At 42.9% G+C, this 25055-nt stretch overlaps 1 protein-coding gene across 1 annotated transcript in view; it reads left to right on the forward strand.

The window, feature by feature from the left end:
* The window catches only part of lrrc24 (leucine rich repeat containing 24), a 56103-nt gene that overhangs the window by 15424 nt on the left and 15624 nt on the right, over window positions 1-25055 (forward strand). Inside the window, exons 3-4 of the mRNA XM_072254236.1 lie at window positions 15859-16137; window positions 19605-19773. Of these exons, the coding sequence (XP_072110337.1) occupies window positions 15859-16137; window positions 19605-19773 (448 nt within the window). The remainder of the gene's footprint in view (window positions 1-15858; window positions 16138-19604; window positions 19774-25055) is intronic.

Below are 25055 nucleotides of genomic sequence, written 5' to 3' on the forward strand. Positions count from 1 at the left end.
CGGACCGAGTGTAGTGTATCTTAAGTTTGTCGATGACACTAAATTGCGTGGAAAGGCAAATTGTGCAGAAGATACGGAGATTCTGCAGAGAGATATAGATAGATTAAGTGAGTGGGCAAGGGTCGGGCAGATTGTGTATAATGTTGGTAAATGCGAGGTCATCCACTTTGGAAGGCAAGATGAAAGAGCAGATTATTATTTAAATGGTAAAGGATTGCAGCATGCTGCTGTGCAGAGGGACTTGGGAGTGCTTGTGCATGAATCACAAAAGGTTGGCTTGCAGGTGCAGCAGGCTATCAAGAAGGTAAATGGAATGCTGGCCTTCATTGCGAGAGGGATTGAATTTAAGAGCAGGGAGGTTATGCTGCAACTGTACAGGATACTGGTGAGGCCGCACCTGGAGTACTGTGTGCAGTTCTGGTCTCCTTACTTGAAGAAGGATATACTGGCTTTGGAGGTGGTGCAGAGGAGGTTCACCAGGTTGATTCCAGAGATGAGGGGCTTAGACTGTGAGGGGAGATTGAGTCGCCTGGGACTGTACTCACTGGAATCCAGAAGAATGAGAGGAGATCCAGTAAGGACATATAAAATTATGAAAGGGATGGATAAGATAGAGACAGGAAAGTTGTTTCAACTGGTAGGTGAGACTAGAACTAGGGGACATAGCCTCAAGATTCAGGGGAGTAGATTTAGGATGGAGATGAGGAGGAACTGTTTTTCCCAGCGGCTGGTGAACCTGGTGAACTCTCTGCCCAATGAAGCAGTTGAGACTATCTCAATAACTATATTTAAGACGAAGTTGGATAGATTTTTGCATAGTAGAGGGGTTAAGGGTTATTGGGAAAAGGCAGGTAGGTGGAGATGAGTCCATGGCCAGATCAGCCATGATGGCAGAACAGGATCAACGGGCCAGATGCCCTCCTCCTGCTGTTTCTTATGTCTTATTAGGCGAGAAAGAATGCAGAGATTTACCAGGACTCAAGGGGGAGAGCTTGGGCAGGTTGGGACAACTTTTCCTCTTTCAATATTTTTATTAATATTATATAAATTGCATAAATCCAAATACAGAATTCTTAAGGATACAAGTAATACGAATTATATTACATTTAAATCACAGTAATATGATCACAGTATCCCATATTCCAAATCAATCATGTAGAAAAAAAGATTGAATTATGAAATGAAATAAAATAATTGTATTTTAATTTAAAAAATCTACCCCCACTACCAAAATGAGCTGGTTGGTAAAAAGAAGAGAAGGGAAAAAAAAAGAAATACCTTACCATATGATATAATAATAATAATAATAATGGCTCAGATCCATACTTTAATAACAGTTCAAAGATTGTGAAAATAACTCAGAAAGCGTCCCCATGACATTAGAAAATCATGTTTGGAATCAGAAATCGAACAACGAATCTTCTCTAGATCAAGGCACAACATAACAACAGACAGCCATTGAACATGAATGGGTGGGGCAGCCTCCTTCCACTTGATCAAGATCACCCTTCTGGCTATAAGAGACATAAAGGCCAATACCCACAAATTAGATGGCTTCAGTTTTGTAGCACTACCCTCAACAATACCAAACGTGGCAGTCAAAGGATTGGGCTTAAAGCTGACATTGAAATGTACAGTAAAAGTTTGAAATACATCTTGCCAAAATTTTTCGAGGCTTGGACATGTCCAAAACATATGAATTAGTGTGGCCACTCCATTAGTGCATCTATCAAAGTAAGGGGAAATATCTGCGTAGAAACGAGAGAGCTTGTCTTTGGACATATGAACTCTATGTACCACTTTGAATTGTAATAAAGAATGATGAGCACATAATGATGAAAAATTAATCAATTTTAAAATAATCTTGCAGCTCTCTTCAGATATGGAAATCTGTAAATCCTTTTCCCCGTCTCCTTTAATTTCATCTAAAGAGGCATTTTTCAGTCCCAACAGCAGACTGTAAATGTAAGATATTGAACCATTGTCAAAGGGTTTCAGATTAAAAATTGTATCTATTATATTCTTATCTGGACTTGTAGGAAATATATGTAATTGAGATCTTAAAAAATCTCTAATCTGTAAGTATTGAAAAAAGTGGGCACTGGAAAGGTTAAATTTTGTTGAAAGTTGCACAAAAGAAGAGAGATTCCCTCCATCAAACAAATCCTGAAATCGCTTAATACCCAATCTATCCCATTCTTCAAAAGATAAGTCAATTAAAGATGGTTTTAAAAAAAAATTAGAAAAGATGGGACTCGAGAGGGAGAATCTCAATAAACCAAAATATTTTCTCAACTGTAACCAAATCCTCAAAGTATGTTTGACCACCGCATTGTCGGTTAGTTTATTTAAAGATAAAGGAAGTGAGGATCCAAGTAAAGAAATAATGGAAAATTTCATAACAAAGTTGACTTCCAAAGAAACCCATATAGGGCAATTGTCATGGTTAATGTAATATATCCAGAATGTAATATTTCGTATATTAACTGCTCAATAATATAACCTAAAATTGGGTAAGGCAAAGCCTCTGATCTGTGTGGTTTTTTGAAGGTGAGCTTTATTTATTCGAGGTTTTTTATTCTTCCCATATAGAGGAAGAAAGAATTTAATCCAAAGAGTCAAAAAAAGATTTAGGAATAAAAACAGGCACAGCTTGAAAAAGGTATATAAATTTATATAGATACTCATTTTAATAGAATTAATTTTGCCAATCAGTGATAAAGAGAGAGATGACCAATTAGAGTTTTTTTAAAACATAATTCATTAAAGTTAAAACATTTTCCTTAAATAAATCTTTATAATTCTTAGTAATTGTTACTCCTAAGTATGTAAATTGTTTTCTTAAAATTTTGAAAGGTTAATATCAGTTGATATTAAATTGTTTAAAGGAAACAGTACACTCTTATGTAAATTTAATTTATATCCTGATAACTGACTAAAATTAGTCAGTAAACAGAACACAAATGGTAAAGAGGTTGTAACATTAGATGTAAAAAGCAATAAGTCATCAGCATAGTACCTCTCCTTAAAATACCAGTAATCTCTTTAGGCTCTCGAAAAGCAATTGCTAAGGTTTCTAATACCAATCAAAAAGCAGAGGGCTCAAAGGACAACCTTGTCTAGTTCCACGATGGAGTTTAAAGGGTTTAGAATTCTGAAGATTAGAAAGAACCTGAGCGGAGTAATTTAATCCAATAAATAAAATTAGGTCCAAAATTAAGTTTTTCTAAGGATGTAAATAGATAATTCCATTCAACTCTGTCAAAGGCCTTCTCCACATCCAAAGATATCACACATTCCGATATTTCCTTGGATGGAGAGTGCATAACATTTAACAAATGCCGTACATTAAAATGAGAATTTTGATTTTTAATAAATCCTGTCTGATCATCCGAACCTATAGAAGATCTAATATTTTCAAGTCTGCGAGCCAACACCTTAGATAAAATTTTAGTATCAAAACTGAGTAAAGAGATGGGTCTATATGAAGAACATTCAGTAGGATTCTTATTCTTTTTGAGAATAAGCGAAATGGAAGCTTCATAAAAAGACTGCGGTAATCTTCCTACCTTAAAGGAATCTGTAAGGGTAGAACATAAGTGTGGTATAAGAAAGGAGGAAAAAGCCTTATAAAACTCTCCAGAGTATCCATCGGGTCCTGGGGATTTCCCAGAATGCAATTCTCGAATAGCCTGAGCAATTTCCTCCTGGAAAATGGGTTGATCCAATTGCCTACGATCATCTATCGAAAGATTAGGAATATTTAATTGATCTAAAAAATTATTCATTGCAATATTATCATTGACAGAGTCAGAGCTATACGATTTGGAATAAAATTCCCTAAAAGTGTCATTAATTTCAAAGTGGTCAGTTGTCATGTCCGTATTAATTTTACGTATTTCTTTAATTTGTCACTTGGCTATAAATGGCTTCAATTGATTAGCCAGTAGCTTACCAGTTTTATCTCCGTGAATATAAAATTGACTTCTATCTTTTAAAAGCTGGCTTTCAATTGGATACATTAAAAGAAGATCATATTTAGCTTTGGTTTCAATACGTCTCTTATATGTTTCAGGATCAGGTACCGAAGCATATTTATGGTCCAGTTGTTTTAACTAATTAGCTGGTTCGTTTCTCTCTTTGTTAACTTTTTTAATGATGTTTGCAGTATAAGAAATAATTTGACCCCAGATATATGCTTTAAAAGTATCCCATATAATAAGACTAGACGTCGCTTCCTTTTTTTTAAATTAATTTTTTTATGCATTTCTACAAGAAACTACAGAAGGAGAACCCAACAACAAAATGGAGATTTATACAGTGCAAAACAAACAAATCCAATATGTAATTCATAAAAATAAGGGAAAAAAAGCACCCAAAAGAGAAGTATGTAAAATTAGTATCCACCCCAACCTCCCACTGAAAAAAGAAAAACCCAGGCCAACCATTGTGCATATAAAAGAAAAAAATCAATTGGAGCATTCAGCCCCAGAGAACTGTAAATATATATAGGAAAAAAGAAAGTATAATGCCAACTACCAAAAGTATAATGTAATTCACAACAAAAAACTGTATAACTTACCAAAAAAAGCTGGAAGTAAGGGATTGTAGCAACAAAAAAAAGGATAAACTTACCCTAAAGAAGAACTGTGAAAATATTCAAGAAAAGGTCTCCACACCTTATGAAACTTTATGTCCAAATTGAGAAGTGAATAATTAATCTTTTCAAGGTCTAAACAGGCCATAATATCACTCAGCCATTGAGCATGAGTGGGTGGGGCAGCATCTTTCCACCTAAGGAGAACCAACCGTCTAGCCAAGAGAGAGGCAGAAGATAATGTTCGGCATTTATTGGGACTCAAGTGCAAACTTACATCACCCAAGATGCCAAAAAGAGCAACCAGAGGGTTAAATTCTAAATGACAATTAAGAATATGAGATAGGGTTGAAAAAACTTCTCTCCAAAATTTCTCTAGGTGCAAAACATATGAATAAGGGAAGCCTCAGCCCCTTTACACTTATCACAGACAGGACTAATGTCAGGATAAAACCGTGATAATTTAGTTTTAGATATGTGAGCCCTGTGTACAACCTTAAACTGCAAAAGGCAGTGGCGAGCACATGGAGAGGTTGAGTTGACTGACTTAAGAATTAAAGCCCAAACCACATCAGATAAGGAGATAATTACATCTTGTTCCCAGGCAGTTCTAATTTTATCAAAAGGGGCACGCCTCAAAATCACTAACTTATCCCAAATAGAAGAAATTAAACCTTTACCCAATGGATTGATACAAAGAAACAAATCCAGAACATTTATCTCAGGAATGTTTGATATCAAAGTGTTAATGAAATGTCTAATTTGAAGATATCTAAAGAAATGAGTATTAGTTAGATTAAAGTTTACAGACAATTGTTGAAAAGTTGCAAAATGGTTACCAATGAAAAGATCTTCAAAGTGCCTCATACCCTTTCTATGCCAGTCGTAAAATGTTGAATCCTGCATAGAAGGTAGGAAAAGATAATTGTGTAAAATAGGGCTAAAGAGAGAAAAACCATGAGGACCATTACATTTTCTGAACTGAGCCCATATTAAAGTGTGTCTGAAAAGAGGAATAACAATATGCCTAGGCAAATGACAAGGAAGTGCGGAACCGAGAAGTACAGAAATAGAAAGGTCCTTAGAAGAGTTCAACTCCATTGCTACCCATTTTGGGCAGTCAGACTTGTTATGGAAGAAAGACCAAAAAATAAGACAACGAATATTGGTTGCCCAATAATATAAATGAAAATTAGACAAGGCAATACCACCTTCTCTTTTAGATTTTTGAAGATGAGATTTATTAAGTCTAGGGCGTTTATCCTCCCATAGATAAGACGAAATAATAGAATCTAACCCATCAAAAAAAGCTTTAGAAATAAAAATTGGTAAAGACTGAAATAGATACAAAAATTTAGGAAGGATATTCATTTTAATAACATTAATTCGACCTACAGGAGACATAGACAAGGGTGACCACTGTGTCAAACTCTGTTTTGCAGAGTTTAGAAGATTAGTAAAATTTTCTGGAAAAAGATTCTTGAAGTTCCTTGTTACTGTAATACCAAGATAAGTGAATTGATTGTTAACTACTTTAAAAGGGAGGTCGTGGAATACTAAAGCCTGTGCTTCTCTATTGATGGGAAAGAGTTCAGTCTTATGTAAATTAAGTTTATAACCAGAAAGTTGGCTAAGTTTATTAAGAACTGAAAACATTGAGGGTAAGGAGGTAGTTGGGTTTGATATAAAAAGTAAAAGACCATCAGCATAAAGGGAAACTTTATGCTCAACACCTCCCCTCCAAATCCCCGTCACTTCAGCACAACTATGAAACACAATGGCAAGTGGCTGTATAGCCAAATGGAAGAGTAAAGGACTGAAAGGGCAACCGTGACGAGTGCTGTGTTTAAGACTGAAAGACTGGGATAGCTGAGAGTTGGTCAAAACAGGAGTGGTGGGACATGAATATAGCAACTTCATCCATGTAGTAAAACCTTGTCCAAAATCAAATTTATCTAAAACCACAAAAAGGTAATTCCACTGGACGCGATCGAACACTTTCTCCGCATCTAGAGAAATAACATGTTCAGGAATCCCAGCTGAGGGTGAATATAAGATAGTAAATAAGTGCCATATATTAAAAAAGTGAAGATGATTTTTGATAAAACCAGTTTGATTTTCAGAAATAATAGAGGGTATGTTTTCTAATCCACGAGCCAAAACTTTAGCCAACATTTTAACATCGACATTTAATAAAGAAATCGGCCTATATGAAGAACACTCTGTCGGATCTTTACCTTTTTTGGCTAAAAGAATGATACATGCCTTGTTAAATGATGCAGGCAATTTACCATGCTTAAACGAATGGGATAGAACTAAGAATAATTGAGACAAAAGCAGTGAAGAAAATGATTTATAGAATTCTGCTGAAAAGCCATCAGGTCCAGGAGATTTACCCGACCGTAATGCAGAGATGGCAGATGATATTTCCTCCAATGATAATGAGTTTTGCTTTAAAGTCAGAAGAGAGCGAAGGAATATTTAAACTATTTTAAAAATGCTCAACCAAGATATTCTCATTTAAAGATTCAGAAGTATAAAGTTGAGAATAATAGTTCTTAAATGTGTCATTGATATCAGAATGATTCGAAGTAATGTTCCCATTTCCCATTCGAATTTTTGTGACTTGTTTAGCTTTAGAGCGTCTTAGTTGGTTAACTAAAAACTTACTGGACTTATCCCCATGAATATAAAATTGGCTCTAGTTGGCATTCAATTGGCCGAGTGGAGATGAAGTCAAACTTAGTTTGAAGTTCTACTCTCTTCTTATACAATTCAGGATTTTTGGTCTGGGCATATAATTGGTCTGTTGCTTTAATTTGACCAATCAAGTCTAAACGCTCTAAATAGGTCTTTCTTTTCAGATTCGTAGTATATGAAATTATTCGATCCCTCAAATATGCTCTCATGGCATCCCAGACGACCTGGGATGAGATTTTAGATGACATGTTAGTACTTATTAAAAAAAAGTTATCTGGTCCTTCATAAATTTTACAAACTCATTATCCGACAACAAGGTCAGATTAAAATGCCGATGCTTGTTCATTTGAGGAAGACCAGGGAAATTTATGGACAGGGTAACTGGGGCATGATCCAAAATCACTATACTCTGATAGTCGCAAGAGCGAACAGATGGAATCAGCTGATTATCCATTAAGAAATAATCAATTCTAGTAAAAGTATGATGGACATGTGAAAAAAAGGAATAATCTCTCTCAGGATGGAAAAAACGCCACACATCAGAAATACCATAATTAGAAAGGAAAGAGTGAATAGATAAAGCAGATTTACTAGGGAGTCTAGGAACAGAAGAGAATCGATCCAATACTGGATCGAACCAACAATTAAAATCACCATCCAATATGACAGAATATAAACTCAAGTCAGGCAGTAAAGAAAAAAAACCGTCAAAAAAATCCACATCATCTGAAAAGGGAGCATAGAGGTTAGCCAAGACTACCCTATTATTATACAATTTCCCAGAGACAATAATAAAATGACCATTTGTATCCGAAATTTTGTTGTGAAGCTCAAAGGGAGCACTCTGGTTAATAAGAATTGGAAACCGCCCCCCACCCCACCGGCTTTAGCTGAAAAAGCAGAATGGAAATGCTATCTCACCCACCTAGACATAAGGCGAGAGTTATCAAAACTATAAATATGTGTTTCTGGCAAAAAAGCAATGTCAGCTTTGAGCTGCTTGAGATGTGAAAACACCTTCCTTCTTTTAACAGGATGGTTCAATCCCTTAACATTCCAGTTTATAAGATTCAACGGGCTAACCATTGTCATACAAAAAACATCTAGGGTAGTAGGCATAAATATGGACAAACATTCTAATAACAGCTCTGGGGCAAAAGTAAGAAACAAGAAAATCAGGACAAAAAAAGTCCTGAATAACTAAGGGTTGTTTAAATAGTGTTGGCACTAGGAAACCCTCCCCCACTCAGAACCCAAAGCAAGAAGGCTACCAAAGAACAGCAGCAAACTCTTCAGGAAAAATCTACCCCTAACCCCAACTTTCAGTTTCTGTATAGCTTCATGAGCTCCATTTTATTAACAGTTTAAAAAAAACAGAGAGCTTATGCACTTGGAATTAAAATTGTACATAAAGAAGAAAAAGAAAACAATACTATCAAAAGGTGTTAGACTTAACTTGAAATAATAATCCAGATTACCATACCTGTGAAGAAAAAAAATTTAAAAAGAAAATGGAAAAAAAAACAAAGAAAGGAAAAAAAAAGTACCAATCGGTCATTTTAAATAATCATATCGAGTCTGAAGGAGACACCGTAGCAAGGAGACTTTCAAAAAAATTTCTGAACTTCTTATAGCAAGAGTTAAACCATTTTCAGTAATTTAAAAATTAAATTTAAAAGGAAAACAAGAAATATTTTTTAAAAAAGAGAGAAAAAATAGCAATTGGCTATCTTAAGTAATCAAATGGAGCCTGAAAGAGACACCATGGCAAGAAGACTTTTGCTAAAGTTCTAAACTTCTTATAGCAGAGTTAAACCATTTTCAGTAATTTAAACATTAATTAAGAAGAAGTCACCATAGCAAGGAGACTTCCAGTAAATTTCTGAATTACTTATAGCAGAGTTAAACCATTTTCAGTAATATTAAAAATTAAATTTAAAAGGGAAACAAAAAAAAAGAAAACAGAGGAAAAAAAACACTCGGCCATTTTAAATAATCAAATCGAGTCTGAAGAAATCACAATGACAAGGAGACTTCTGATAAATTTCTAAACTTCTTATACCAGAAATAAACCATTTTCAGTCATTTTAAAAATTTAATTTAAAAGGAAACCGAAAAAATAAGAAAAAAACCAAGGAGAGAAAAAAAATAGTAATCAACCATTTTAAATAATCAGATTGAGTCTGAAGAAGTCGTAACAGCAGGAGATTTTCGATGAATTCCTGAGCTCCTGTAACAGAGTTGAACCATTTTTTGTCCTCAGTACTAAGATTTATTCGAAGATGGGTGGGGTAATTTGGCGAGGGCCTAAGTCCACGATTGTAAAACTCTTTCATTACACCTTTGTATTTGGCGCGCAGCCTCAAAACTTGAGCATAATCTTTTTTTAAATTTTTTATTTTTATTTGGATGAGGAACTCACAAGTATCATGAACTTTTTTCCACATGTATAACCTTTTCCATTTTTTTAATATATGTATAAATCTATAATTATTTATACATTCCTAAGTACACATTGAGATGATATAAAAAGTAATTAGGCACTTGAACAGGTAATTATGTGCAGTTGTAATTCTACTCTATTAGGCTAAGTAATGATATTAGTTGTTAAGAAAAATAGTAGTAATAGTGGATTAATAATAATTTCCATATATCTCTTCTGGACCTTTTCTGGTCCAAAATATTGTATGTAGGCCTATGTAACTACCATTGTAGGTGTTTATGTCCTAACTCGTTCATGTTTGCTCCTACCCCCAAACATAATTATCCAATCCCTATGTACTTATTTACTTAATTTTATCATTTTTTCCCTTTCCCAAATCTTCTCCTTTACTTGTGTTAGTTCTCCTTTTTCCAAAAAAAACAGTAAACATTTGGACCAAGGGTGCTTACGTTAGCAATATTACTGTGTTGATGAGGAGAGCAGTATAAATCATTAGGAGAGTCATCTAAAGTCTGCTCGCTTTGGGGTTATATATTCAATCCATTTATTCCAAATTTGATAAAATTTTTCTTTTTGAATTTTCAGAGAGTAAGTCATCTTTTCCATTTTAAATATTTCCAAGATAATTTTGTGCTAATCTTCTAATGTAGGTGGTATTGGATTTAGCCACTTTCTAGTGATTGATTTCTTACTTGCCACTAAAAAGGCCTGCAGCAACTTTATTTCTTTCTTCTGTTCAAGAAACAATACATGCCCCAAATAGAGCATCTCAAAGTTCAGATGTATCTGGGTCTTATGTTCTATGAATACCTTTCCAATATAAACTTAATTCAGGGCAATCCCAGAAAATATGGAAATGATTTGCCTCCTTGGAGCTGCCACCTTCTCCAACACGTCACGTTTGTGTCTTTATATTTTTCCTGATATGGGGTCTTGAAGTATCTTATAATATTTTCCAACAATGTTCTCTCCAAGTCAAAGAGTTAGTCAAAGACCACTGAAAGCTGCGTATTTTCCCCCAAGCCTCCTCTGGAAGTACCAACCTCACTTCTTTCTCCCACTTCTCTTTAATGTACAATGTGTTTACATTTTTAGCATGGGAGAGTGCATTACATAATCGAGAAGCTGATTTACTTGGTATTGAAATGTAAGCCAAATTCAGAATCTTGAAAAATTCTAATTCTACTGTTGATAAGTCTATATATCTACAACTCTGGTTAACATAGTGTCATATTTGAAGGTACCCAAAAAAGTCATTGTGTTCTAGGCCATGTTTGTCCTGCAGGAATTGGAAACTTTGTAATACTCTTTTATGTGTAAATGAGAGGTAGGTTGTAAGACCTTCCTTTATCCATAGTTCAACTCTTTTATCTCCTCTGTTGGGAAGGAATTCGGTATCATATGCACACCATCTGAAAAGTTTTAACATGTTATTGATTTCACATGAATTAACCACTTTCTGCCATGCTTTTAATGTAAGATTTATCCAGCTGTTTTTAAACTTTTCCAATTGGGCCATCAATCCTTTGTGTGCTATTGAGGTGGGAGCATAATCTTCAACAATACGAATGGGATGGCCCTGATAAAGCAATTTTCCTCTTCGACATGCTTCCACAATCAAAAGGTTTTTCACCTGATAGCAATGAAAACAAAGCATAACTGGGCATGGCCGGGAGCCCAGTTCAGGTTTAGAATGAAATACCTGTATACGGTGGGCTCTGTCTAACTCAGGTAAATTCGGAAGAGCATCTTTCCCAAAAACCTCACAAAGTAAGGAGGAAAAAAGTTCAACAGAAGCTCTGCTTTCGATAGCCTCTGGCAGACTGAGGATATGTAAATTGTGCCTTCTGCTCCGACCTTCGAGATTAGCTATTTTGGATGATAACTTGGTGTTATTCTCACTCAAATTAGATCAAACCTCTTCCAGCTGCTGAACATGACATTTTAAATCTCTGGTTTCTGAATCAAGATGAGAAAGACGAACGGCATGTTCCTCCACTTTGGAATTAATTTGATCCAATTTTGACTCCAACGAACTGAAGGAAGACTTAAATTCAGATATAATCTCTCGGCGGTGCTGGTCCAGAATGGCGATAATGTCAGCAGAGCCAGAGGCAGTCAGAGAAACTTATTTTTTCCCAGCTTTAGAGGGCTTGAAGGCCATTGTAAAACAGACGTATTCGCAGGCAGGTAGGAGAATAAAAAAAAATTAGCAGTCTAGAGTAGAAAAAGGAAGATAAGAAGTGCGGAGGTAAGAAGTAAAATGGAGCGACAATTTTAAGCGATTAACCTATCACCATCTTACCAGAAGTCCCAACTAGACATCTCTTCCAACGTATTTTCTTCAAAAAAAAGAGTAATTTGATTCTCCATAAATTTATAAAAGTCCTCATCGGATAATAGAGTTAAATTAAATTGCCAGAATCTACTCATAGGGATAGGACCAGGGAGATTTAAAGATAGAAGTACAGGAGAGTGGTCAGAAATAGCAATCTGTATATTCAGTCGATCGAACCAGTGGAATCATTTGACTGTCAATAAAAAAAAAATCAATCCTGGTTTAAGAATGATGGACATGAGAGAAAAAAGAATACTCCCTGTCCGTCGGATAAAGGAAACGCCAAGCATCAACTATACCACATTTAGTTAGAAAGGATTGGATAAGCAAAGCTGATTTATTAAGTGTGGCGGGTTTGACAGATGACCGATCTAATACTGGATCTAACCAGCATTTTAAATCTCCTCCCATCACAAGAGAGTAAGTACACAAATCTGGCAAAAACGAAAATAGACGTTCAAAAAATCCTGGATCATCTACATTGGGGGCATATACATTAGCAAAAACAATCAATTTACTGTCTAAACTCCCTGATACAATACCAAATTGACCATTAGGGTCCGAAACAACTTTATACTGAATAAAGGAAACTGTATTATCTACAAAAATCGAAACTGATTTTGCATTAAACGAAGAATGGAATTGCATATCCTTCCACTGGGTAAAAAAGCGTAAGCTATCACAGCTGCGTATGTGCGTTTCTTGTAAGGAAATAATGTGTGCTTTTAATTTTTTAATATAAGCAAACACTTTGTTCCATTTAATGGGGTGATTCAGCCCTTTCACATTCAAACTAAATAAGTTAATGTTTCGAACCATTTTAAATACAAATCATCATGTAATTAAAAGATCTAGCCATAAGTTATTAAGACTAGTAAGCTAACCGTAAGGTAAGATGGTCAAACAGGCAATCATATAATCAACCCAACACAGCTCCTAGAGAGAAATCAGCCCTAATCCTCCCCCACCCAAAGCCAGAAAGCTGACCAATATACTGTCAGCGAGCTAACAACTAAGTTCCGTCCCCAAAAAATCCTGTTGACAGAAACTCTGGTCCTACAAGATCAAATATGTCCCTACCAAGACACAACATAAAAAGAAAAATAACTCAGTATTCGAAAATATAAAAGGATCAGTTTAAACAAATTCAAAGAAAGCTATATTAAAATAAAACCTCAAAAAGGGATATAATAAAAAAGTATCAAAAAAAAACAAAAGACAATATATGATCAGCCAAAACATAAGCTTATTGAAACCTTATTTCAAATTCATATTACCAGAGGAAAAAATTGATCAAATAAGAAATATAACAGTTTTAGACTTCATCCTTCAGAAACTCTTTTGCTTCTTCAACCGATTTTATTCTTTTTCGCAATCCACTTTCAAAACAATACTCAGACGGGTGGGAAACCAAAGGGATGGTTTAAAATCCATTATTATAAGTTCTGACATAACTTCTTTATATTTGATACGATCAGCCATAACTTCAGGCGAGTAATCTTCCACAAATCTGACCTTATAACCATGGAAATCGATCATTCCTTGTTGACAGGTGTGGCGAATTAAAAGGTCCTTAATACGAAATTCATGAAAACTTAGAATGACCGACCTGGGTCTTGCTGCCGATGACAACGGCTTCGAAGTCGGCGAGCGATATGTTCAATCGAGCTTCGGCTCAGGAGTGAATAGAACAGGGAATAGCTGTTTCAGAAAGTTTGCAAAGAACTTCGTAGGGTCAGCGCCTTCAATTGATTCTTCAAGACCCAGAATTCGCAAGTTATTTCTCCTGTTTCTATTTCCTGGACTGATAATCCTTTTCATCATTTTTTCATTGGATAAGGATAACTCTTTGCAGAGTTTAAATGTGTCTTCAAGATCCTCTTCAAGTGTCACCAGCTTTGCAGATATTCTCCTGAATTCGGTTCTCATGCTCAGTTAAAATTTGTTGGATTGTATCCAATTTGCCATTAAGTCATTGAAACTCCTTGGAAAATTCCGATTTTTGCCATTTAAGGAAGTCACTAATTGAATCCAAAGTGACTGGGGATTCATCTTCTGTTTCCCTTTCTTTTGCAAAAGCTTTTGTTCTTTTCCCAGCCATAGTAGAGCAATATTAAAGTATTATAATAAGGTTTCAAAAAAAAAACTGGTAGGAGACAACGAAGTAAATATGGTAGGAGCATGAGTTCTCCTTGTCTGTGGAGGTCCTCCACAGACCTCCTTGCTTAATGGTATTGGTTCATGGCATAAAAAAGGTTGGGACCCCTGGTTTAGAGGGATGTAAGAAACATAAGAAAAGTTTCTGGCCCATCGAGCCTGTTCTGCCATTCAATAAGGTCATGGCTGATCTGACCATGGACTCATTTTCACCTACCTGCTTTTTCCCCATAACCTTTAATTCCTTTACTGTGCAAAAATCTATCCAACCTTGTCTTAAATATATTTACTGAGGTAGGCTCTACTGCTTCATTGGGCAGAGAATTGTACCAAATGTGACCAAGTAAGATGAGCTGAGACGGGAATCTTGGTCAGCATGGACCAGTTGGGCCTAAGGGCCTGTTTCTATGCTGTCTGGCTCCACGCAGAACTTCAAGAACTCCAAAATCATTGACCACCTTAAAAATCCACCTCACTCACCCAAGCTCATTAATGAGTCCCGATAATACGTAGCGCCAAGCATACAGTAATGGGGAACACAAGAGATTCTGTAGATGCTGGAAAATCCAGAGCAACACACACACAATACTGGAGGAACTCAGCAGGTCAGATGATTCTGCAGATGCTGGAAAATCCAGAGCAACACAGGAACTCAGCAGGTCAGGCAGCATCTCTGGAAAAGAGTAAACTGTCGATGTTTCAGGCCGATACCCTTCATTCATGATCCAGATGAAGGGTTTTGGCCAAAACATCGACTGTTTATTTTCCTCCATAGAAAACGGTGAAAGATTAGTTTTATTTGTCACTTTGACAGTGAAATGCATAGTTTGTGTCAATGAGCATCACGGTCCGAGGATGTGCTGGGAGCAGCCCGCAAACGTTGCTGTGCTTTTGACACCGACAATGTTCAAAGTATATTTATTATCGAAGTATATATACTATATACAACCTGGAGATTTGTCTTCTTGCAGGCAGCCACAAAACAAAGAAACCCGATAGAGCCCATTTGAAAAACCCCCACACAACAAAGGCAATCAAGCCCCCAAAATGTGTGTGTGTGGGGGGGGAATCGTGCAAAGCATAAACAGTTAACAAATAACACACAGAACGTGAATTGCAGAGTCCACGGCCATGAAGCCAGTTCATTGCTGTGGCCGGTCCGGGAGCCTGTGGTTGCAGGCCACGGCCCCGGAGTCAGTTCAGCACAGAGGCGAGTAAGGCTTGTGGAGCAGTGAGCTGAACACCAGCCCGGCACTTCAATAACGTGCCCACAGCAACCCGAACCCTGCGTCTTTGGAATGTGGGAGGGTACTAGAACATCCGGAGGAGACCTACGCGGTTGTGGAGAGAGCGTACAAACTCCTTACTGGCAGTGGCGGGAATTGAACCCCGGTTTTCTAATCGCTGGTGCTGTAAGATGTTATGTTCACCCTATGCTATGGTGTCACCCTACCATTGCTGAGTTTCTGCAGCAATTTGTGTGTGGTACACAGAAACGTATTTGGTTTGATAGCCGATCAGCCTCTCAGTCCAGGGTCACTGGCATGGTCGATCGCTAACAATAACCTACTCCCGTAAACAGATAATTAAAAGGAACATTTTATCTACTTTGGATTTCTTCAGACCATATTCCTGCAAGACAATAATATCACTCGCATCAGCCGGAGGGACTTTTCCCATCTTACCAAGCTCCAGAACCTCTACATCCAGAACAACAGCCTGGACACCATCGAGGCAGGAGCCCTGACTCAGCAGTGCTCCCTGGTGGAGCTCGCCCTCAATGGCAACCGGATCCAGCAGCTCGACCGCAGCATCTTCCAGGGGCTGGGCCACCTCCGGGTCCTCTACTTGGCAGCCAATCAAATCAGCCGGCTGGCGGGCTTCACCTTCCACGAACTTCAGGTACATTGGGGGAGGGAGGGGGGCGATTGGGTGTCAGGAGCGAGAAGGGGTCAGGTGAGAGACTGGTGTGAGGAGAGTGTGGGTCAGGGGAGAGACTGGTGTGAGGAGAGTGTGGGTCAGGGGAGAGACTGGTGTAAGGAGAGTGTGGGTCAGGGGGAAGACTGGTGTGCGGAGAGTGCGGGTCAGGGGAGAGACTGGTGTGAGGAGAGTGTGGGTCGGGGAGAGACTGGTGTGGGGAGAGTGTGGGTCAGGGAGAGATTGGTGTGCGGAGAGTGTGGGTCAGGGGAGAGACTGGTGTGGGGAGAGTGTGGGTCAGGGGAGAGACTGGTGTGAGGAGAGTGTGGGTCGGGGAGAGACTGGTGTGAGGAGAGTGTGGGTCAGGGGAGAGACTGGTGTGAGGAGAGTGTGGGTCAGGGGAGAGATTGGTGTGAGGAGAGTGTGGGTCAGGGGAGAGACTGGTGTGAGGAGAGTGTGGGTCGGGGAGAGACTGGTGTGGGTCAGGGGAGAGACTGGTGTGAGGAGAGTGTGGGTCGGGGAGAGACTGGTGTGAGGAGAGTGTGGGTCGGGGAGATATTGGTGTAAGGAGAGTGTGGGTCAGGGGAGAGACTGGTGTGAGGAGAGTGTGGGTCAGGGGAGAGACTGGTGTGAGGAGAGTGTGGGTCAGGGGAGAGATTGGTGTAAGGAGAGTGTGGGTCAGGGGGAAGACTGGTGTGCGGAGAGTGCGGGTCAGGGGAGAGACTGGTGTGAGGAGAGTGTGGGTTGGGGAGAGACTGGTGTGGGGAGAGTGTGGGTCGGGGAGAGATTGGTGTGAGGAGAGTGTGGGTCAGGGGAGAGACTGGTGTGAGGAGAGTGTGGGTCGGGGAGAGACTGGTGTGGGTCAGGGGAGAGACTGGTGTGAGGAGAGTGTGGGTCGGGGAGAGACTGGTGTGAGGAGAGTGTGGGTCGGGGAGAGACTGGTGTGAAGAGAGTGTGGGTCAGGGGAGAGATTGGTGTGAGGAGAGTGTGGGTCAGGGGAGAGACTGGTGTGAGGAGAGTGTGGGTCAGGGGAGAGATTGGTGTAAGGAGAGTGTGGGTCGGGGGGAGACTGGTGTGGAGAGAGTGTGGGTCAGGGGAGAGACTGGTGTGAGGAGAGTGTGGATCGGGGAGAGACTGGTGTGCGGAGAGTGTGGGTCGGGGAGAGACTGGTGGGAGAGTGTGGGTCGGGAGAGATTGGTGTGAGGAGAGTGTGGGTCAGGGGAGAGATTGGTGTGAGGAGAGTGTGGGTCAGGGGAGAGACTGGTGTGAGGAGAGTGTGGGTCAGGGGAGAGACTGGTGTGGGTCAGGGGAGAGACTGGTGTGAGGAGCGTGTGGGTCAGGGGAGAGACTGGTGTGGGGAGAGTGTGGGTCAGTGGAGAGACTGGTGTGGGGAGAGTGTGGGTCAGGGGAGAGACTGGTGTGGGGAGAGTGCGGGTTAGGGGAGAGATTGGTGTGCGGAGAGTGTGGGTCAGGGGAGAGACTGGTGTGGAGAGAGTGTGGGTCAGGGGAGAGACTGGTGTGAGGAGAGTGTGGGTCGGGGAGAGACTGGTGTGAGGAGAGTGCGGGTCAGGGGAGAGACTGGTGTGAGGAGAGTGCGGGTCAGGGGAGAGATTGGTGTGCGGAGAGTGCGGGTCAGGGGAGAGACTGGTGTGAGGAGAGTGTGGGTCGGGGAGAGACTGGTGTGGGGAGAGTGTGGGTCGGGGAGAGATTGGTGTGAGGAGAGTGTGGGTCAGGGGAGAGACTGGTGTGAGGAGAGTGTGGGTCGGGGAGAGACTGGTGTGGGTCAGGGGGGAGAGTGTGGGTCGGGGAGAGATTGGTGTGAGGAGAGTGTGGGTCAGGGGAGAGACTGGTGTGAGGAGAGTGTGGGTCGGGGAGAGACTGGTGTGGGTCAGGGGAGAGACTGGTGTGAGGAGAGTGTGGGTCGGGGAGAGACTGGTGTGAAGAGAGTGTGGGTCGGGGAGAGACTGGTGTGAAGAGAGTGTGGGTCAGGGGAGAGATTGGTGTGAGGAGAGTGTGGGTCAGGGGAGAGACTGGTGTGAGGAGAGTGTGGGTCAGGGGAGAGATTGGTGTAAGGAGAGTGTGGGTCGGGGGGGAGACTGGTGTGGGGAGAGTGTGGGTCAAGGGAGAGACTGGTGTGAGGAGAGTGTGGATCGGGGAGAGACTGGTGTGGGGAGAGTGTGGGTCGGGAGAGATTGGTGTGAGGAGAGTGTGGGTCAGGGGAGAGATTGGTGTGAGGAGAGTGTGGGTCAGGGGAGAGATTGGTGTGAGGAGAGTGTGGGTCAGGGGAGAGATTGGTGTGAGGAGAGTGTGGGTCAGGGGAGAGATTGGTGTGAGGAGAGTGTGGGTCAGGGGAGAGATTGGTGTGAGGAGAGTGTGGGTCGAGGAGAGACTGGTGTGTGGAGAGTATGGGTCGGGAGAGACTGGTGTGTGGAGAGTGTGGGTCGGGAGAGACTGGTGTGGGGAGAGTGTGGGTCGGGAGAGACTGGTGTGCGGAGAGTGTGGGTCAGGGGAGAGACTGGTGTGAGGAGAGTGTGGGTCGGGAGAGATTGGTGTGAGGAGAGTGTGGGTCAGGGGAGAGATTGGTGTGCGGAAAGTGTGGGTCAGGGAAGAGATTGGTGTGAGGGGAGTGTGGGTCGGCAGAGCGTAGGTGCGGGGAAGGGGGTCAGTGGAGTGAGATGTTTGGGGAGAGAGTGTGGATTGTGGAAGAGAGGAGGTCAAGGTGGGTGTGCGGGAGCAATGAGCCAGGGTAAAGAAAAGTGGGAGAGTGAGGCAAAATGAGAGCACAGGAAAGGTGGGAGGGAGAGAGAGAAGCAATTCACACAGCTGGGAGCATGCCCGGAACCCACTAACCTAACCTGTACACCTTTGGAATATGAGAGGAAAAATTGAAGCACCTGTAGAAAACACACTCAGTTCTGGGGAGAACGTACAAACTCCTGCAGACGGTGGTGGGAATTGGACCCCAGCTGCTGGCTCTGTAGAGCATTACTCCAACTACCTCCTTCTCACACTCTCTCAATTTTATTGACATCTTTCCTGTAGGTAGATGACAAGAACTGCATACAATACACCAGATTCAGCCTCACCAACATCTCATACACCGTCAACACAACATCCCATCTCCTGTACTTAGTGCCCTAATTTATGAAGGCCAATGTGCCAAAAGCTCTCTTTATGACCCTATCTCCTTGTGATGCCACTTTCAAGGAATTATGGATGAACTATCTACCCGTGATGTGGTTCCTTGACAAATTCCATGTAAACTCCTTCTACCACCCTACTCTTATTGACCCTCCTTGTTACCCTCTCAAAAGAAACTCGGTCACATCAGTTGGATGTGAACTTCCCTCCAGCATCAGTGACGAGACCCTACACAGAGTAACGTCCAGTTTGCTTTATTGAAGCCAGAAGATAATCTTTTTTTCTCAACAGCGTCTGTGTTTGGCTTTCAGAGGTTACAGGAGCTGCACCTCCAGCAAAACAACCTGCAGTCCTTAGACGAACAGGCTTTTGTGGGGCTCTCCTCGTTGGCCTTGCTGGACCTGAGTGACAACTGCCTGCATACGCTGCATCACGCATCCCTGCAACCCCTGAGGAGTCTGCAGGAGCTACGACTGATTGGTGAGAACATGGCCCCTAGGTGGGGGTGAGGAGTGAACATTGAACATTACAAGCCCATAATGTTGTGCCCAACTCTTAACCTGCTCTAAGATCAATCTAACCCTTCCCTCTCACTTAGCCCCCCATTTTTCTATCATCCATGTACCTATCTAAGAGTGTCTTAAATGCCCCTAATGTATCTGCCTCTACCACCACCCCTGGCAGGGTGTTCCACACACCCACCACTATCTGTAAAGAACTCATCTCTGACATCCCCTATACTTCCCTCCAATCACCTTAAAATGTACCGCCTTGTATTGTCCATATCAGTACTGGGAAAAAGTCTCTGGCTGTCCACTCTCTCCATGCCTCTTATCATTTTGTACTCCTCTATCAAGTCACCTCTCATCCTCCTTCACTCAAGGAGAAAAGCCCGAGCTCGCTCAACTCATCTTCATAAGACATGCTCTCTAGTCAAGGCAGCACCCCGGTAAATCTCCTCTGCACCCTGTGTTCCACGTCCCGGGTGATGAGATTCACATTCATTTATCACACGTACATCGAAACAATTTTAAGTCTTTTTGTCTCACCTTAAACCTATGCTCTCTTGCTTTAGACATCCCTACCCTGGGGGAAAAGGCTGCCACAGTTCACCATACCTTCTTCCCTCAGGATTTTATACACCTCTATTCGGTCACCCTGAATCGCCTTCACTCCGGGAGGGAAAAGACCCAACCTATCCAGCCCCTTCTTGTAGCTCAAGCCCTGCAGTCCTTGTGAATCTCTCCAGCTTGGTGGACGACCAGAACACAAATGGTTCCAGTGGTTCCATTGATTGTCAGAGAATGTCTACAGTATACAACCTCAAATACTTGGCTTCACAAACATCCACGAGAAGCAGAAGAACCCCAAAAGAGTGAACTACAGAAAAGTGTTAGAACCCCAAAGCCCCCCTGTACCCCCCCCACTCATGCAGCAGCAATGCTCCCGGTGTGGTCTCGCCGACACAAGTTGCACAGTTGCAATGCTCCCGGTGTGGTCTCGCTGACGAGTTGCACAGTTGCAATGCTCCCGGTGTGGTCTTGCTGACATGAGTTGCACAGTTGCAATGCTCCCGGCGTGGTCTCGTCGATGAGTTGCACGGTTGTAATGCTCCCGGTGTGGTCTCGTCGATGAGTTGCACGGTTGTAATGCTCCCAGTGTGGTCTCGCCGACGAGTTGCACAGTTGCAATGCTCCCGGTGTGATCTCGCTGACTCAAGTTGCACAGTTGTAATGCTCCCGGTGTGGTCTCGCCGACACGAGTTGCACGGTTGCAATGCTCCTGGTGTGGTCTCGCTGACACGAGTTGCACGGTTGTAATGCTCCCGGTGTGGTCTCGCCGACACGAGTTGCACAGTTGCAATGCTCCCGGTGTGGTCTCGCCGACACGAGTTGCACGGTTGCAATGCTCTCGGTGTGGTCTCACCGACACGAGTTGCACAGTTGCAATGCTCCTGGTGTGGTCTCGCCGACACGAGTTGCACGGTTGTAATGCTCCCGGTGTGGTCTCGCCGACACGAGTTGCACGGTTGCAATGCTCCCGGTGTGGTCTCGCCGACGAGTTGCACAGTTGCAATGCTCCCGGTGTGGTCTCGCCGACACGAGTTGCACAGTTGCAATGCTCCCAGTGTGGTCTCGCCGACAAGTTGCACAGTTGCAATGCTCCCGGTGTGGTCTCGCCGACAAGTTGCACAGTTGCAATGTTCCCCGTGTGGTCTCGCCGACACGAGTTGCACAGTTGTAATGCTCCCGGTGTGGTCTCGCCGACAAGTTGCACAGTTGCAATGCTCTCCGTGTGGTCTCGCCAACACGAGTTGCACAGTTGCAATGCTCCTGGTATGGTCTCGCCGACATGAGTTGCACGGTTGTAATGCTCCCGGTGTGGTCTCGCCGACGAGTTGCACAGTTGCAATGCTCTCGGTGTGGTCTCACCGACACGAGTTGCACGGTTGCAATGCTCCTGGTGTGGTCTCGCCAGCGAGTTGCACAGTTGCAATGCTCCCGGTGTGGTCTCGCCGACGAGTTGCACAGTTGCAATGCTCCCGGTGTGGTCTCGCCGACGAGTTGCACACTTGCAATGCTCCCAGTGTGGTCTCGCTGACACGAGTTGCATGGTTGCAATGCTCCTGGTGTGGTCTCACCGACACGAGTTGCACGGTTGTAATGCTCCCGGTGTGGTCTCGCCGACGAGTTGCACAGTTGTAATGCTCCCGGTGTGGTCTCACCGACACGAGTTGCGTGGTTGTAATATGGTGCCCCAACTCCTGTACGCGGTACCCTGACACATGAAACCAAACGTGCTGAACACCTTCACCGTCCTGTCTCTCACAATGAAGCCACACTCGGGTTGGAGGAGCAACACCTCATATTCTGTCTGGGTAGCCCCCAACCTGATGGCACGAAGACCGATTTCTACTGCCTCTGGTTATTTCTCCCTCCTCCCCTTCTCTCATTTTCGATTTCCCCATTTTTGCTTACTCTCTCACTCCTCCTCTGCTCTTCGCCTACCCATCATCTCCCTCTTCCTTCCCTTTCTCCCAGAGTCCACTATCCTCTCCTATCAAACTTTTCCTTCTTCAGCCCTTCAGCTCTTCCACCTATCACCTCCAGCTTCTTTCTTCATCTCCTCTCCCCCCAGTTTCCTGCTCACCTGTCACCTATGGTGGTGTATGCAGTGCAGGATATATATAAGCTAGAGTAGGTGTATAGTGGTATGTAATCTAGAGTGGTGACGAGCAGAGAGTTTAGTGATACAGTGCGGTAACAGTCCTTTCTGGCCCAACGAGCCCGCGCCGTCCAGTTACACCTGTGTGATTTGCTAACACGTCTGTCTCTGGAACGTTGGAGGCAACTGGAGCACCCAGAGGAAACCCACAAGGAGAAAGTGCAAACTCCTCACAAACAGCAGTGGCAATTGAACCTGGATCACTGGCACTGTAAAGTGTTACGCTGACCGCTACGCCCCTGCGCTGCCCAACACGGGCGTTTCACTGGCCTTGGACGAGACTATCCAAATGTCACTTTGGCCACCTGGCCACCAGAGCAGGGATGTCATGGAGCGGCTGCGGAACACTCGGGAAGGGAGAGGGCGGTAGTCCACGTCGATACCAATGACCTCGGCATAAGCAGGGATGACACCCTGCAGAGTGAACTTAGGGGGGCAGGTAGGAGGTTAAAAGCAAGATCACCAAGGGCTGCAAACTCTGGATTGCTTTCTGTGCCATGAGTTAGTGAGTGTTGAAATAGGAGGGGATAAAGCGTCACAGAACTCCACACAAACAGGGCAGGTCACGGCTGAAGCATGGTGCAGGAAGAACAGCTTCCAGTATTTAAAGACAAGATGCAGATTGTCTTTATTTGTCACATTTACGTCAATACATACAGTGAAATGTGTCACTTGTGTGAAATCATATCAGCAAGGGTTCTGCTGGGGGTTGCCCACGAGTGCTGCCGTGCTTCTGGTGTGCCCACGTCTCACTAATCCTAACCTAACCGCACACCTTTGCAATTGGAGAACTGGAGCACCTGGGGGAAACTCACACGGTCACAGAGAGAGCATAAAAGCTCAGTGCCGGGGACTGAACCCGCGGCATTGCTGCTGAAATTGAATTGTGCTAACCTCTATGTACTTGGATCACGGGGACCAGTTGTGAGGTGGGGCTGGGCTGGACCTGTGCAGCACCTGGACTGGAAGGGGTCTGATGTCCCGGTGGAGGGGTTAGCTTGTGCTGTTGCAGTGGTGGGGTGGGGGGAGGAGAAGGAATTAAACCGATTTGACAGTGGGAAGGGATGTAGGGTAGCAGTGAGAGATGAGGTCAGATATAAAGGATAGGTCAAGTAGGGGGTACAATGACAAACTGATCAGTAGGTCACGGCTTGCAGCAGGAGCTGGACCAGCTGGAAAAATGGGCTGAAAAATGGCAGAAGGAATTATAGAGTAAATGCAAGCAGACCTTTTCCACTTGGGTTGAGTGGGACTGCAACTAGAGGTCATGGATTAAGGGTGAAAGGTGAAAAGTTTAAGGGGAACATGAGGGGAAACTTCTTTACTTAGTTTCTAACATGGAAGTAGGTGAGAGCTCACCAACACCTCTACTTCCTGAGGAGTCTGAAGAGAGCTCAAGTTTTATGAGGCCCCTCTTTGGTCAAGGTCAACTGTGGACGTCCTAGTTGTCTACGTGATTCAGAACTAGGTCAGTACGATATGGATGACAAACTGTTGCCCGTGCAGCTGATGAATCCAAAGGAACAGCAGAAATCGATACAGTTTGGCACCAGCGGTGTCGCAGGAGTTGCCAGTCAGTGTTGTTCTGCTTTAGGGACTGCAGCTCTGGATTTTACCTCAGGGTTTATTCCCGAAGCGGTCCCCGTCGGTGGGTACAGCTTCAAGGCAGTAGAGGTTTGAGATCCGATGATCTGCCAGCCGCGGCTGATGAGTACCATCTCCTTTCAGTAGAAACTGTTCTGGCAGGCGAAGTAGCGGAGCCATGTCCAGAGGCCAGGAGCCGGATCTGGGTGTCAGCGGTTATTTGAAACACGCAAAATTGGGAGCATTTAATAGTGGGAGCTTATCCCCACCGCCCGTCCCCCCAGATATAACAACCTTCAGGAACCAGGGAGCTGGACTGTGCACATTTATACAGCATCCTAACATGCTGCATCACTGTTGGCACAGAAACTGCACTGTGGTAGACACGAAGGCTCAACAACGGATCATCAAAACTGTCCCAACCCATCACCGGCACCAGCCTTACCCACCATCAAGAACATGTGGACAGAAAGGTGCTGGAGAAGAGCCAGTAACATCATGAAGGATCCCACCCACCCTGGTCACGGATTGTTGGAGTCTGTTGTTAACGATGAGGTGATGGAGTACTTGGTGAAACAAGACAAGATAGTACAAAGTCAGCATGGTTTCCTTCAGGGAAAATCCTGCTTGACAAACCTGTTGGAATTCTTTGAGGAGATTACAAGCAGGATAGATAAAGGGGATGCAGTGGATGTTGTATATTTGGACTTTCAGAAGGCCTTTGACAAGGTGCCACACACGAGGCTGCTTACCAAGTTAAGAGCCCATTGTATTACAGGAAAGTTACTAACATGGTTAGAGTATTAGCTTAAACACGAGGAATTCTGCAGATGCTGGAAATTCAAGCAACACATATCAAATCTGCTGGTGAATGCAGCAGGCCAGGCAGCATCTCTAGGAACAGGTACAGTTGACGTTTCGGGCTGAGACCCTTCGTCAGGACTAACGAAGAG

The sequence above is a fragment of the Mobula birostris genome, chromosome 3, assembly GCF_030028105.1.
Source record: "Mobula birostris isolate sMobBir1 chromosome 3, sMobBir1.hap1, whole genome shotgun sequence".
NCBI classification, from domain to species: domain Eukaryota; kingdom Metazoa; phylum Chordata; class Chondrichthyes; order Myliobatiformes; family Myliobatidae; genus Mobula; species Mobula birostris.